We start from the raw sequence: 13,034 nt of genomic DNA, 5'->3' as shown, positions 1-13,034 counted from the left end.
AAAACAATGAAAAATAAACATGAAAACTTTTTTCAAATGAAAGGAAGGAGTAGCATTGAAACTTAAAACGAACAGATATTATTACGAATATGTGGGGTTCTAATAATACTTTAGCATAAAGAGCGAGGTATTTAGGAGGAGATAAATACCTCGCTCTTTATGCTAAAGTATTTTTAGTAATTTCAACTATTTATTCTACGGCCTTTCTGATTCAGGGGGTCATTCTTAAAGAATTGGGACAAAACTTACGATTTAGTGTAAAGAGCGAGGTATTAACGAGGGTACGAACCCCCTCGTATACATAATAAAAATATAAGGTTATGAAAGTTTGTTACGTAAGTTAATTCTTAAGTTACGTATATTTTTACTAAAAAAACGTTCGTTAAAAATTAAAAGTTCTAGTTGCCTTTTTAAGTAACCGAAAAATTGGAGGGCAGCTAGGCCTCCTTCTCCACCCCTTATTTCTCAAAATCGTCTGATCAAAACTAAGAGAAAGCCATTTAGCCAAAACAAATTAATATACAAATTTCATTTTAATAATTTATGTGCGGAGAGCCAAAACCAAACATGCATTAATTCAAAAACGTTCAGAAATTAAATAAAAGAAAACTAATTTTTTAGCTGAAAGTAAGGAGTGACATTAAAACTTAAAACGAACAGAAATTACTCCGTATATGAAATGGGTTGTCCCCTCCGCAATCCCTCGCTCTTTATGCTAAAGTTAGACTCTTTGCCACAATTCTACTTTTTAAAACAATTAAAAGCTTTAGTGTAAAGAGCGAGGGATTGCGCAGGGGACAACCCATTTCATATACGGAGTAATTTCTGTTCGTTTTAAGTTTTAATGTCGCTCCTTACTCTCAGCTAAAAAAATTAGTTTTTTTTTATTTAATTCCTTTCAGGAACAACATGGATGCAAGAGATAGCTTACCTTGTTGATCATATGGATTTAGAATATGATGAATCTCCATTAGATGTGAGATGCCCCTTTTTAGAAGTTCGTCTCCATCCTCTGCCTGCTGGCCTTGATATTTTACCTACCTTATCATACCCTAGACATTTAAAGTGGCATTCAGCGTTGGATTTACTGCCTTCTGGTATATTAGAAAACTCTAAGGTAAGAATGTCGGTTATTGGAAGTGCACTGCTGCCCAGGCTTAAAAATATATTCATCTTAGTAACCGTTAGGAGTCAATTTATATGAATCTTGGATAGAACGGATATTTTAATCAAAATTGATTTGTCACGAGCAAATAGTAAGTAAATCGCCCTGGTAATACTAAATCCAACATCTGCCATTGTAACATTCCTAAAACGTTCATGTAGATCAAAATTTTCAAAGAGGGGTTGAACATACACCAATCTGCTGATATTAAAGCATAGGAGTTGTGTTTTCAGTGCCCTGCCAAGATATTTTAATATGCCAAATAATTTATCATATTTTTCATAGAAATCGTTTCTTTCTTGTGTTATTTTTTAGTATTTTGAAAGAATTTTGCCAACACTAATGGAAGTTACTTTGAAAAGTTGTTGAAGCGCCACCCCAACACCTAGTTGGTGGGGGCGCTTTGCGCCCCCCAAGCCCCCCCCCCCGCGTGCGTAAGTCGTTACGCGCCATTGTAGTTGTGTCCCTGTGTCCCCCCTGTGAATATAGATAGATATATATATATATTTTTAACTACGTAAAACTTGCGAATATACAACATTATTGGCTGTCCCATTGTCTGTGCATATAAATAGATTGTCAGGTTTACCGACTCTTGAACATGCAACATATAATTGTCCATGGGAAAAACAATCTGTATTCAGATCTATACCTCATTATTCTAATGATTGCCCTTGAGCTTTGTTGATGGTGATTTCTAATCGAACATTCCCTGTGTCCCGTCGTCATTTATATATCCCCCTATGCCCCCCCGATGTCCCCGTTGTTGTTTCCCTGTGTCCTGGTCGTCAATTGTGTCCCGGTCGTCATTTGTGTTCCGGTGTCCCGGTCTGTAATTTCTCTTTGAGTGTCCTGTTCGTCATTTATATTCCCTGTGTCCCGGTCTTCATTTGTGTCCCGGTGCTTTGTTGATGGTGATTGCTAATCGAACATTCCTTGTGTCCCGGTCACTTTCTCTTTGAGTGTCCCGGTCGTCATTTATATTCCCTATGTCTCGGTGTCCCGGTCGTCATTTGTGTCCCGATGTCCTGTAATTTTGTCAGTCGACAAATATGACGTCAGTTGACACACAAACATGACGTCACTCGGCAGACACACAGACAACTTATTTTATATATATAGATATCTCGGTGTCCCGGTCGTCATTTGTGTCCCAATTTCCCGGTCTGTAATTTCGTCAGTTGACAAACATGACGTCAGTCGACACACAAACATGACGTCACTCGACACACAGACAACTTATCTATAATTACTTAACTTGCGTTAATGTTTTTAACTTGCGAATATACAACATCTTTCGATGTCCCATTGTCTGTGCATATAAATAGATTGTCAGGTTTACCGACTCTTGAACATGCAACATATAATTGTCCATGGGAAAAACAATCCGTATTCAGATCTATACCTCATAATTCTAATGATTGCCCTTGAGCTTTGTTGATGGTGATTGCTAATCGAACATTCCTTGTGTCCCGGTCGCTTTCTCTTTGAGTGTACCGGTCGTCATTTATATTCGCTACGTCCCGGTCGTCATTTGTGTCCCGATGTCCCGGTCTGTAATTTCGTCAGTCGACAAACATGACGTCAGTAGACACACAAACATGACGTCACTCGACACACAGACAACATATTTTTATATATATAGTTAGATAGATAGATAGATAGATGTCTCGGTGTCCCGGTCGTCATTTGTGTCCTGATTTCCCGGTCTGTAATTTCGTCAGTCGACACACAAACATGGCATCACTCGACACACAGACAACTTATCTATAATTACTTATCTTATCTTAACTAGGTGTTGGGGTGGCGCGAAGCGCCATCCCAACAGCTAGTTTATATATATATAGATAGATGTCTCGGTGTCCCGGTCGTCATTTGTATCTCGATGTCCAGGTCTGTAATTTCGTCAGTCGACAAAACCTGACGTCAGTCGACACACAAATATGACGTCACTCGACAGACACACAAACAACTTATTTATTTATATATATATATATATGTATATATATATATATATATATATATATATATATATATATATATATATCATGAAAAGAGAAATCACCAATGCAACAGCACAAACACAAGAAAAAAAAAAAAAAAAAAAAGACAGAAGGAGAAAAGGAAGACTGTTTTCCTAAATTAGTGATTAATATAGACCAGCACTTGAATGAGGCCTTAACCCTACTCATCCATACAATCACATAGGTCAAACAGCATAGCCACACACAATCAACCATAAAGAATAATCCATGGACAGGCAGTCATGTCGTCAATAAGTATAAGTCGTCATTTACCTTACAATAGAAAAAATAATATAGACAAATAATTCAGAGGCAACACCCAACATAAGGGCTCATCAGGAGAATACACTGGCCTATATAGGGTTTCGCCACTCTAAATTCTCTACCCAGCACAGTATATATATATATATATATATATATATATATATATATATATATATATATATATATATATATATATATATATATATATATATATCTATATATATAAAAATAAGTTGTCTGTCTGTGGATCTGTGGATCAGGTGACGTCATGTTTCTGTGTCGGCTGACGTCATGAAATTAGTTGTCGTCATTTTTGCTTTGACGGTGACGTCATTCAAGTTATATAAGACATATGTTCACGTAGAAATCTATTAATGTTTAAGTTTACAATGACTGATGAAGATGCTCAAAGAGTCTATGCCAAAAAACTTGCTGCTGATAGTTCCTCGGCACGCTTTCTTTTCTGACTTTCTCTATCAGCAGCAAGTTTTTTGGCATAGACTCTTTGAGCATCTTCATCAGTCATTGTAAACTTAAAAATTAATAGATTTGTACGTGAACATATGTCTTATATAACTTGAATGACGTCACCGTCAAAGCAAAAATGACGGCAACTAATTTCATGACTTAATTTCAGAACTTAATTTCTGTGTTGACTGACGTCATGAAATTAGTTGTCGTCATTTTTGTTATGACGATGCTTAGTATATTGTAAAACACATTAATTTGGTTAATAATATACCATTTAAAACACCAAAATGAACATGCTGGAGTAGTCACTCGGTGAGAGAGGGTGTCAGAACGCAGAATGAAGGTCCCAGGTTCAAATCCTGGTTAGGCTAAAAAAGGTAAAAATCTAAAAACTAAAAAACAAACTGAAAAAACTAAAAAAGGCAAAAACTACAAAAAAAACTAAAAACTAATAAAAAAAAATTAAGAATAAAAATAAAAAAAAAATAAAAAAGATAAAAACTAAAAAAAAAAGTAAAAAGAAAAAACCAAAAAAAAACTAAAAAGGCTAAAAAAAAAAGGTAAAAACCAATAAAAAACTGAAAAGAAAAAAAGGAATAAAACTAAAAAAATTTTCATCTAAAAAACTGAAAAAAACTAAAAAAGGTAAAAACTAAAAGAACTAAAAAGAAAAAAAAACTAAAAAAAGGAAAAAAACTGAAAAATAAAGGAGAAAAAGAAAACTAAAAAAATATAAATAAAAATAAAAAAACTAAAAAGATAAAAACTTCAAAAAAAACTAAAAAGAAAAAAGAAAAAAACTAAAAAACCTAAAAAAAGGTCAAAACCAATAAAAAAAACTAAAAGGAAAAAAAGGGAAAAAATTAAAAATTTATTTCATCATATACCAATTGAAAAACGAATGTATACCGGGATGACGACCGGGACACAGGGAATATAAATGACACAACTACAACGGGGACGCCGGGGGGCACAGGGGGATATAAATGACGACCGGGACACCGGGACACAAGGAATATAAATGACGCCCGGGACACTCAAAGAGAAATCAGAGACTGGGACACCGGGACACAAATGACGACCGGGACACAGGGAATATAAATGACGACCGGGACACAGGGACATAACTACAAAGGGGACGCCGGGGTGCACAGGGGGATATATAAATGACGATGGCGACTCAGGGAATGGTCGATTAGCAATCACCATCAACAAAGCTCAAGGGCAATCATTAGAATCATGAGGTATAGATCTGAATACGGATTGTTTTCCCATTGACCATTATATGTTGCATGTTCAAGAGTCGGTAAACCTGACAATCTATTTGTATGCACAGACAATGGGACAGCAAAGAATGTTGTATATTCGCAAGTTTTACGTAGTTAAAAACATATATATATATATATATATATATATATATATATATATATCTATCTATATTGACAGGTGGGACATAGGGACACAACTACAATGGCGCGTAACTAATATGGCGCGTAACGACTTACGCGCGCGGGGGGGCTTGGGGGGGGGGGGGCGCGAAGCGCCCCCTCCAACTAGGTGTTGGGGTGGCGCGAAGCGCCACCCCAACAGCTAGTATATATATATATATATATATATACTAGCCGTTGGGTTGACTGGTGGGGGCGCGAAGCGCCACCCCAACAGCTAGTATATATATATATATATATATATATATATATATATATATATATATATATATATATATATACTAGCCGTTGGGTTGGTGCTTCGCGCCACCCCAACACCTAGTTGATGGGGGCGCTTCGCCCCCCCCCCAAGCCCCCCGCATGCGTAAGTCGTTGCGGGCCATATTAGTTACGCGCCATTGTAGTTGTGTCCCTGTGTCCCACCTATGAATATAGATATATATATATATATATATATATATATATATATATATATATATATATATATATATATATATATATATATATATATATATGTATATATATGTTTTTCACTACGTAAATATTGCGAATATACAGCATTCTTCACTGTCCCATTGTCTGTGCATGTAAATAGATTGTCGTCTTTTTTTTAGTTTTTAGTTTTTTACCTTTTTTTAGTTTTTTTTTAGTTATAACTCATGATTCTAATGCTTGCCCTTGAGTTTTGTTGATGGTGATTGCTAATCGAACGTTCCCTGTGTCCCCGTCATCAATTATATATCCCCCTTTGCCCCCCGGTGTCCCCGTTGTATTGTATCCCTGTGTCCCGGTCGTCATTTATATTCCTTCTGTCCCGGTCGTCATTTGTTTCCCGGTGTCCCGGTCTGTATATAAATTCGTTTTTGAATTGGTATATGATGAAATAAATTTTTGTGTTTTTCCCCTTTTTTTCTTTCTAGTTTTTTTTGGTTTTTACTTTTTTTTTAGTGTTTTTAGTTTTTTTTTTTTCTTTTACCTTTTTAGTTTTTTTATTCTTATTTTTATTTTTTTTAGTCTTGTTTTTCTCCTTGATTTTTCAGTTTTTTTCCTTTTTTCCTTTTTTTTCTTTTTTAGTTTTTTAGCTTTTTTAGTTTTTTAGCTTTTTTAGTTTTTTTATTAGTTTTTAGTTTTTTTTTCTTTTTAGTTTTTCGGTAGTTTTTACCTTTTTTTTAGTTTTTTCAGTTTTTTTTTACTTATGTCCTGGTCGTCATTTATATTCCCTGTGTCCCGGTTGCAATTTGTGTCCCGGTGCTTTGTTGATGGTGATTGTTAATCGAACATTCCTTGTGTCCCGGTCGCTTTCTCTTTGAGTGTCCCGGTCGTCATTTGTGTCCCAATGTCCCGGTCTGTAATTTCGTCAGTCGACACACAAACATGACGTCACTCGACACACAGACAAATATATATATATATATATATATATATATATATATATATATATATATATATATATATATATATATATATATATATATATATATATATATATATATATATATATATATATATATATATATATATATATATATATATGTATGTATATATAACGGTCTTATTTTGCATTCGTTTCCTTGATTTTTACCAAGGTCACATTTTCATCAATAGAGAAAATTTGATATAGTGAAAAAATTTTAATAATTGTTTAGTATTAATATAGATTGTGAATTCGTAATATAAATATATGAGGACCAAAACCAAGGTATGATAAGTTTGTTTTGGTGTTACTTGGTTGTTTTACATTTGTTTTTTTTTTCATAGGCATATATTTTGGGGATGATACCTAGCACGGGGATACCAGAGCGAATTTATGTAGGCACGCCACTTGCCTGGGTAGGGAATTTAAAGTGCCAAAGCCCTATAGGCAAGTTTGTATTCTCCTGATGAGTTCCTGTGTTGGGTTTGTTGGGTTGTTGCCTCTGATTTATTTGTCTTTTTTTCAAATTTGGTAAATGACGACTTATACTTACTTACGACACGACTGCCTGTCCATTGATTATTCTTTATGGTTGATTGTGGATAGCTATGCTGTTTGACCTATGTGATTGTGTTGATGAGTAGGGTTAAGGCTTCAATCAAGAACTGATCTATATTATTACTAATGTAGGGAAACAATCTTCCTTTTCTCCTCCTGTCTTTTTTTATGTGTTTGTGCCGTTGCATTGGTGATTTCTTTTTTCATTATATATATATGTATATATATATATATATATATATATATATATATATATATATATATATATATATATTTATATATATATATATATGTATATATATATATATATATATATATATATATATATATATATATATATATATATATATATATATATATATATATATATATCTTGTATGTCTAGTGGACGGGGACTGTTTCTCATTCAGTTTTGGTTCATCAAATGACATTCATAATCCACTTTAGTTACCGAAATATATATATGTCCTCTTTAGTTTTAAAGCCACCCCTCCCTACTAGCCATTCTTGAAGTATTGAATGAACTATTTCCATGGACAATCCATGGACTATTTATGAGCCGAGGACACTTTGAGCAGAGGACATTAAAGAGTACTATCGAAAATAAAAAGAGCATAAACACTGCCTTCAGGTGGCTTACGAGCTTAGTCCTTGAGGCAAATTTTATTTATTTTTGATTCTGAACATTTTTGATTTTTTTAAATTTAGAAAATATTTTGGGTTTCGGACTAATTGGACTTAATTTTTTGGAACATAAAATCGTTTTGGGACTTAAAATTCTTTGAAATTTGAAATTTTTTGAACTTGGAATTTTTCGGACTGTGAAATGTTTTTGAAATTGGTAATTGTTTTAACTTGAAAGATTTTGAAGACAAAACAACATCGTTCATTTGTAATTGTCCTAGCAGCGGCAGTTAAAAACAGTTTCTTTGGTAGCTTCTTTACTATGTCGCTGCCGAGCTTGACCTGTAAACAGTTTCCTCTAGAAAATATGGCCAAACCCTACAAATTGAATCAAATAGAACTTGCTTTCTCGCTAAAGGATCATTTCGAGGACAATGTAAATAAATTTATTAACAATGAGGCAATTGCCGAAGATGAAAAATTAATTCTCCTTCAAAATGAGCTTCGACAGGTTGACAAACATAAGCCCTACTGTGAGAGACCATTCAACGTAACTGCCATTGATCACAAAAAGGAATTCACTCAAAATTGTGAAAATTCACTGCCAGCACGAGCACCACCCCCAAAAGAAGATTCATCATTGTCTAAAGTTTTAACGAGTGTTTCGTGAGCAATGTAAAAGACTCTTGACTTATCTCGCCGAAAGCGAACATGTTCAAATTGATGGTACTGGGAATCAAGTTTTCATTCATGGCAAGACCTACATTCTACTTGATTTTATATCAGATTTTATTACAAATCGTTAAAAGAATTGTTTTATTTGGCTGTCATTTGTATAAATTTTTAAACTCGTCAAACCTCCTTAGCACGAACTTCCATAAGCACATTTTAAAACGATTAATGCTATTTAGTAAAATATAAAAAAGTGATTTTATATTATTTTTGGAAGATACTAGTACGCCAAGTGGCTACGATTTGACGAGAGTGGCGGGACTCAAGTGAAGATGTTTTGATATCAATGCTTCGTCCTCCCCTGCTAGTGCGCAAAATGGCGATGGACACTTTACTACTTGTTTACTTTCAAAATGATTGAAGTTTGAAACATGTTTATGGGAATATTGGTAAAATGGGAAGTTTAAGCTTGCCCACCACACTCCTTAGTCTCTGAACTTGAAAAGAAGCTAGAGGTAGAGTATTTATAGAATGAATCAAGCGGTCAAAGAGAGGTGATTTTTTTGCGAAGGCTCTTGAATCCATGCTTGAACAGGATTGTTATAAGAAGATTCGAACAGATTAGGGTAGCGAATTTCTTAATCCACATACAAGGAAGGTTTTTTGAAATATAATACAATGCTCTATTGTTGTCATAGCCCAATTAAGGCAGCATTGGCTGAACAGTAGATAGTAAGTATTTTGACTTTTGATTTCAAGATACTTTACATTGAAAAATGCTGCTGCTTTTGTTTTGATTTGGATAAGGTCATTTTGATTGATAATCAACGTTTTCATCGATTCCTGTCCAACTCTATCCCTTTAGAAGTACATCGAGGAGATGGAAATAAACTTGACACCTTTCTTAAACAATATTCCAATAAAGTCGGGAGAGAAGTGAAACAGAAGAAATTCAATGTTGGTGATACTGTTCAAATCAGTCGAACTACAAATGTTTTTGAAAAAGGGAACTACTTATGGTCCACAGAACTGTTGAAAGGGTCCAGAGTCATAGGCACTAAACCCATAACGTATCGTTTACATGAAATGAAATATGAGATTCATGGTGGTTTTTATGATTATGAATTACAAAAAGTTAAAAACACTGGAATGTTTTAGACTGAAAAGATATTAAAGAGTTGTGCTCAAAGGGGCCAGAGACAGTTCCTTGTTCGTTTGCTAGGATACTGCTCTGATTTTGATTCTTGGATATCTGCTCAAGACGTGCACAATGCCTAATGATTTCTATGTGGTAATATCCAATGTCTCTGATCCCCTCTACAACGATTTGAACAAAAAAAGCAATTTGGACAAAACTCTCCCCAGCCATCAAATTCAACGAGGGAAAGTATGAAGTTGCACAATCAGATTTGTGTTGTTCAATCAATAGAAAAATCTTGGCTCGCAAGAAAGGTGCATTTTAGTTTAATTATTCAATTGAAAATGGCAATATTTATATTAGCTCCCCCGTCGACAATGAGAGGATTTATCTGCACAATAGCCTGAGAGATGTTCTTGGCTTTATACAGAATATAATCAATGGTAAAAATGCTGGAACTGTTTGTGAGATGGACCGTGTTATTTTGCACTGTCCACCAAGTTCCTCCTTGGACAGTTGTAAATTTCTTTATGCGTCCTTTGTTGAGACATTGAGAGTTGGCAATAGCAATGTCCCTTTCCTAAGTATACTTGAACGAAAAACCAACCGCGGACAAGATCAAAACTACAATATGAAGCATCTTCAGTATATTCCTGTAAACTCTTCGTATTTGGAACTCTGCCAGTTAATATTAAGAAGAGAATATGGCGATCATTTAGCTATAACAAAAGTTTTGGCTATGATTAGGTAGGTAGGTAGGTAAGTTTTATTTTATCCACAATACAAACATAAATAAAAAAATGACAACACTAATAAATTATTGCAGCAAAAAGAAAGTCCTAAGGACTTGTGCTGCAATTTCATATTAAGATTTACATCTTATAAATAAATATCTAAACATAACATCTCATGATTAACCACCTAGCCTATCATATATATAAAAAATAACAACACATACACATGAACAAAATGCAACAAAATAATCATATTAAATATCATTTACCGGTATTCAGCCCCCACCCCACATCAATAAACTGCAAAAAAAAGACATCAAAAACCTTCTGCCCTTCAAAACCTATTACTTAAATAAAATATTTTCAATTTATTTTTAAACCCATATAAAGTGACAGACTCCCTGATGCCAGCCGGCAAACTATTCCAAACAGAAGGCCCCAGATTACGAACCACATATGATGATCGAACTGTTTTTCTTTGTTCATGACTTAAAAGTTGTGAATTCATTGTATCATAATTATGGTACTCCTGATTCATGGAAAAATAATCATGAAAATACTCAGGGCATATGTGTTTCATGCTCTGGAACACAAAAATTGATGCCTGGTAGTCACGAATCTGACCAACATTTAAAACATTACACCGGGAAAAGCTAGCAGTAGTTTTGGATTCAACCTGCTCTTTTATGTCCGCAATCAATCGAATGCTTTTATTTTGCAAAATCTGGATCCTTTTGTAATTAGAGAAGAAATTGCTAGCCCAATGAACACAACCATAATCTATATAAGGATGACAAGAGAAAAATAAATGATTTTTAAAATCTTGAATGAAAAAGTTTTGTTTTACACGTCTCAAAATTCCTAGACACCTAGCCATTTTAGCACCAATAACACTACAATGCTTTTTCCAACTAATATTATTATCTAAATAAAACCCCAAATACCTAATTTCAGAAACTTTTTTAATGGGTAAATATCCAAAAAAATGTTATTATTATCATTAAGTCACCTACCTGTTCTGCTAAAGATAATGTAATTTGTTTTAGATGCATTAACTGCTAGGGAACTACCTACTGTAAAACTGCGCAAACGTTCAAGTGCCAAATTAGCCTTATGTGCAACCTGCACCAAACAACTACCAATTACTGTTATCGCAGTGTCGTTTGCGAAAGAGGTCCGCGCTTCAACTCCAACATGTGAAGCCAACGAATTAACATAAATAAGATAAAGTAGAGGTCCCAGTACGGAACCTTGAGGCACTCCACACTTAACATCGAACTCTCTGCTTGATATATCTGATAAAGCAACTTTGATAGTCCGGCCATGCAAATACGATGAAAACCACTTTACACAAGAACTACCTAACCCAAGCCCACTTAGTCTACTAAGAAGAGTATTAAAATCAACAGTGTCAAAAGCCGTACGAAAATCTACAAAAACAGTTAAAGGAATCATATTATTTTCAAATGCATTATCAACAAAACTTAAAAGATGGTGTACTGCATGACTAGTGGAATGTTTACTTCTGAAACCAAACTGTCCATTATACAAAATTTTCTTCGAATCCAAAAAATCATACAATCGTTTATAAATAACTTTTTCATAAATTTTACTAAATAAAGGTAAAATGGAAATTGGTCGCCAATTACAGGGATCTGAGGGGTCCCCACCTTTATGTAAAGGTATGATTTTAGATCGTTTCAGTTCCGACGGGAAATGCCCTTTAACCATTGAGAGATTAATTAAATGAACCAGTACCGGTAAAAGATACACCGACACATAATTAAAAGCCTTTAGGTTCAATCCATCGACACCAGAAGAATTTGATTTAAGGCTACAAACAATTTTTTCAACTTCTTCTACATTACATGGTACAAATTCAAACCCATTCTGCATGCTTGAAGGATTTGCGTTAATGTTGACGGCACAACCACCTCTAGACACTTCATTCCGTGTAACACTACCAATTTTCGAAAAATAATCACCCATGTAATTTGCTATTTCCAATTTATCATGAATAATTCTATTACTAGTTTTTAAATTGGTTATATACATATCTTTTTTTTCACATCCTATCACTTCACGGACAATTCCCCAAGTATCTTTTATATTACCTACCTTAATCTTCAAACGGTTTAAATAATACTCATTCTTTGCATTTCTTTTTGAATTATTTACATAATTTCTCAACTCTTTAAACTCATTTAAAATCATTTCAGATGGATTATCAAGATATTGACAATACAACTTATTTCTTTGTCTTATTAAACTCAAAATTTCATCATTTATCCACGGCTTTCTCGGTTTAGCTTTCTTGCAATTAATTTTATTCAACGGGCAATTTTTCTCAAACACAGGGTAAAGGATATCTGAAAAAATATTCAAAGCTTTTGAAGCATCATCCTTTTCATTGTAAACCACCTCCCAATCCAACGAACTAACTTCATTTTTAAATTTAGCCAGATTAACTTCTTTCATGCCACGCCGAAGAATCTTATTTTTTCTTTTAATTTTACAATGTG

The 13,034-nt window shown here is 34.0% G+C and overlaps 1 protein-coding gene across 1 annotated transcript in view; it reads left to right on the top strand.

Moving 5' to 3' along the window:
- LOC136026098 (sulfotransferase 1C4-like) overlaps positions 1–13,034 on the top strand; it is a 51,644-nt gene that overhangs the window by 23,997 nt on the left and 14,613 nt on the right. The window contains exon 3 of the mRNA XM_065702379.1: positions 903–1,117. Coding sequence (XP_065558451.1) covers positions 903–1,117 — 215 coding nt within the window. The remainder of the gene's footprint in view (positions 1–902; positions 1,118–13,034) is intronic.

This window comes from Artemia franciscana, chromosome 4 (assembly GCF_032884065.1).
Source record: "Artemia franciscana chromosome 4, ASM3288406v1, whole genome shotgun sequence".
NCBI lineage: Eukaryota > Metazoa > Arthropoda > Branchiopoda > Anostraca > Artemiidae > Artemia > Artemia franciscana.
Note: the sequence above shows the minus strand (reverse complement) of the source record. Positions and strands in the feature narration are given on the sequence as shown.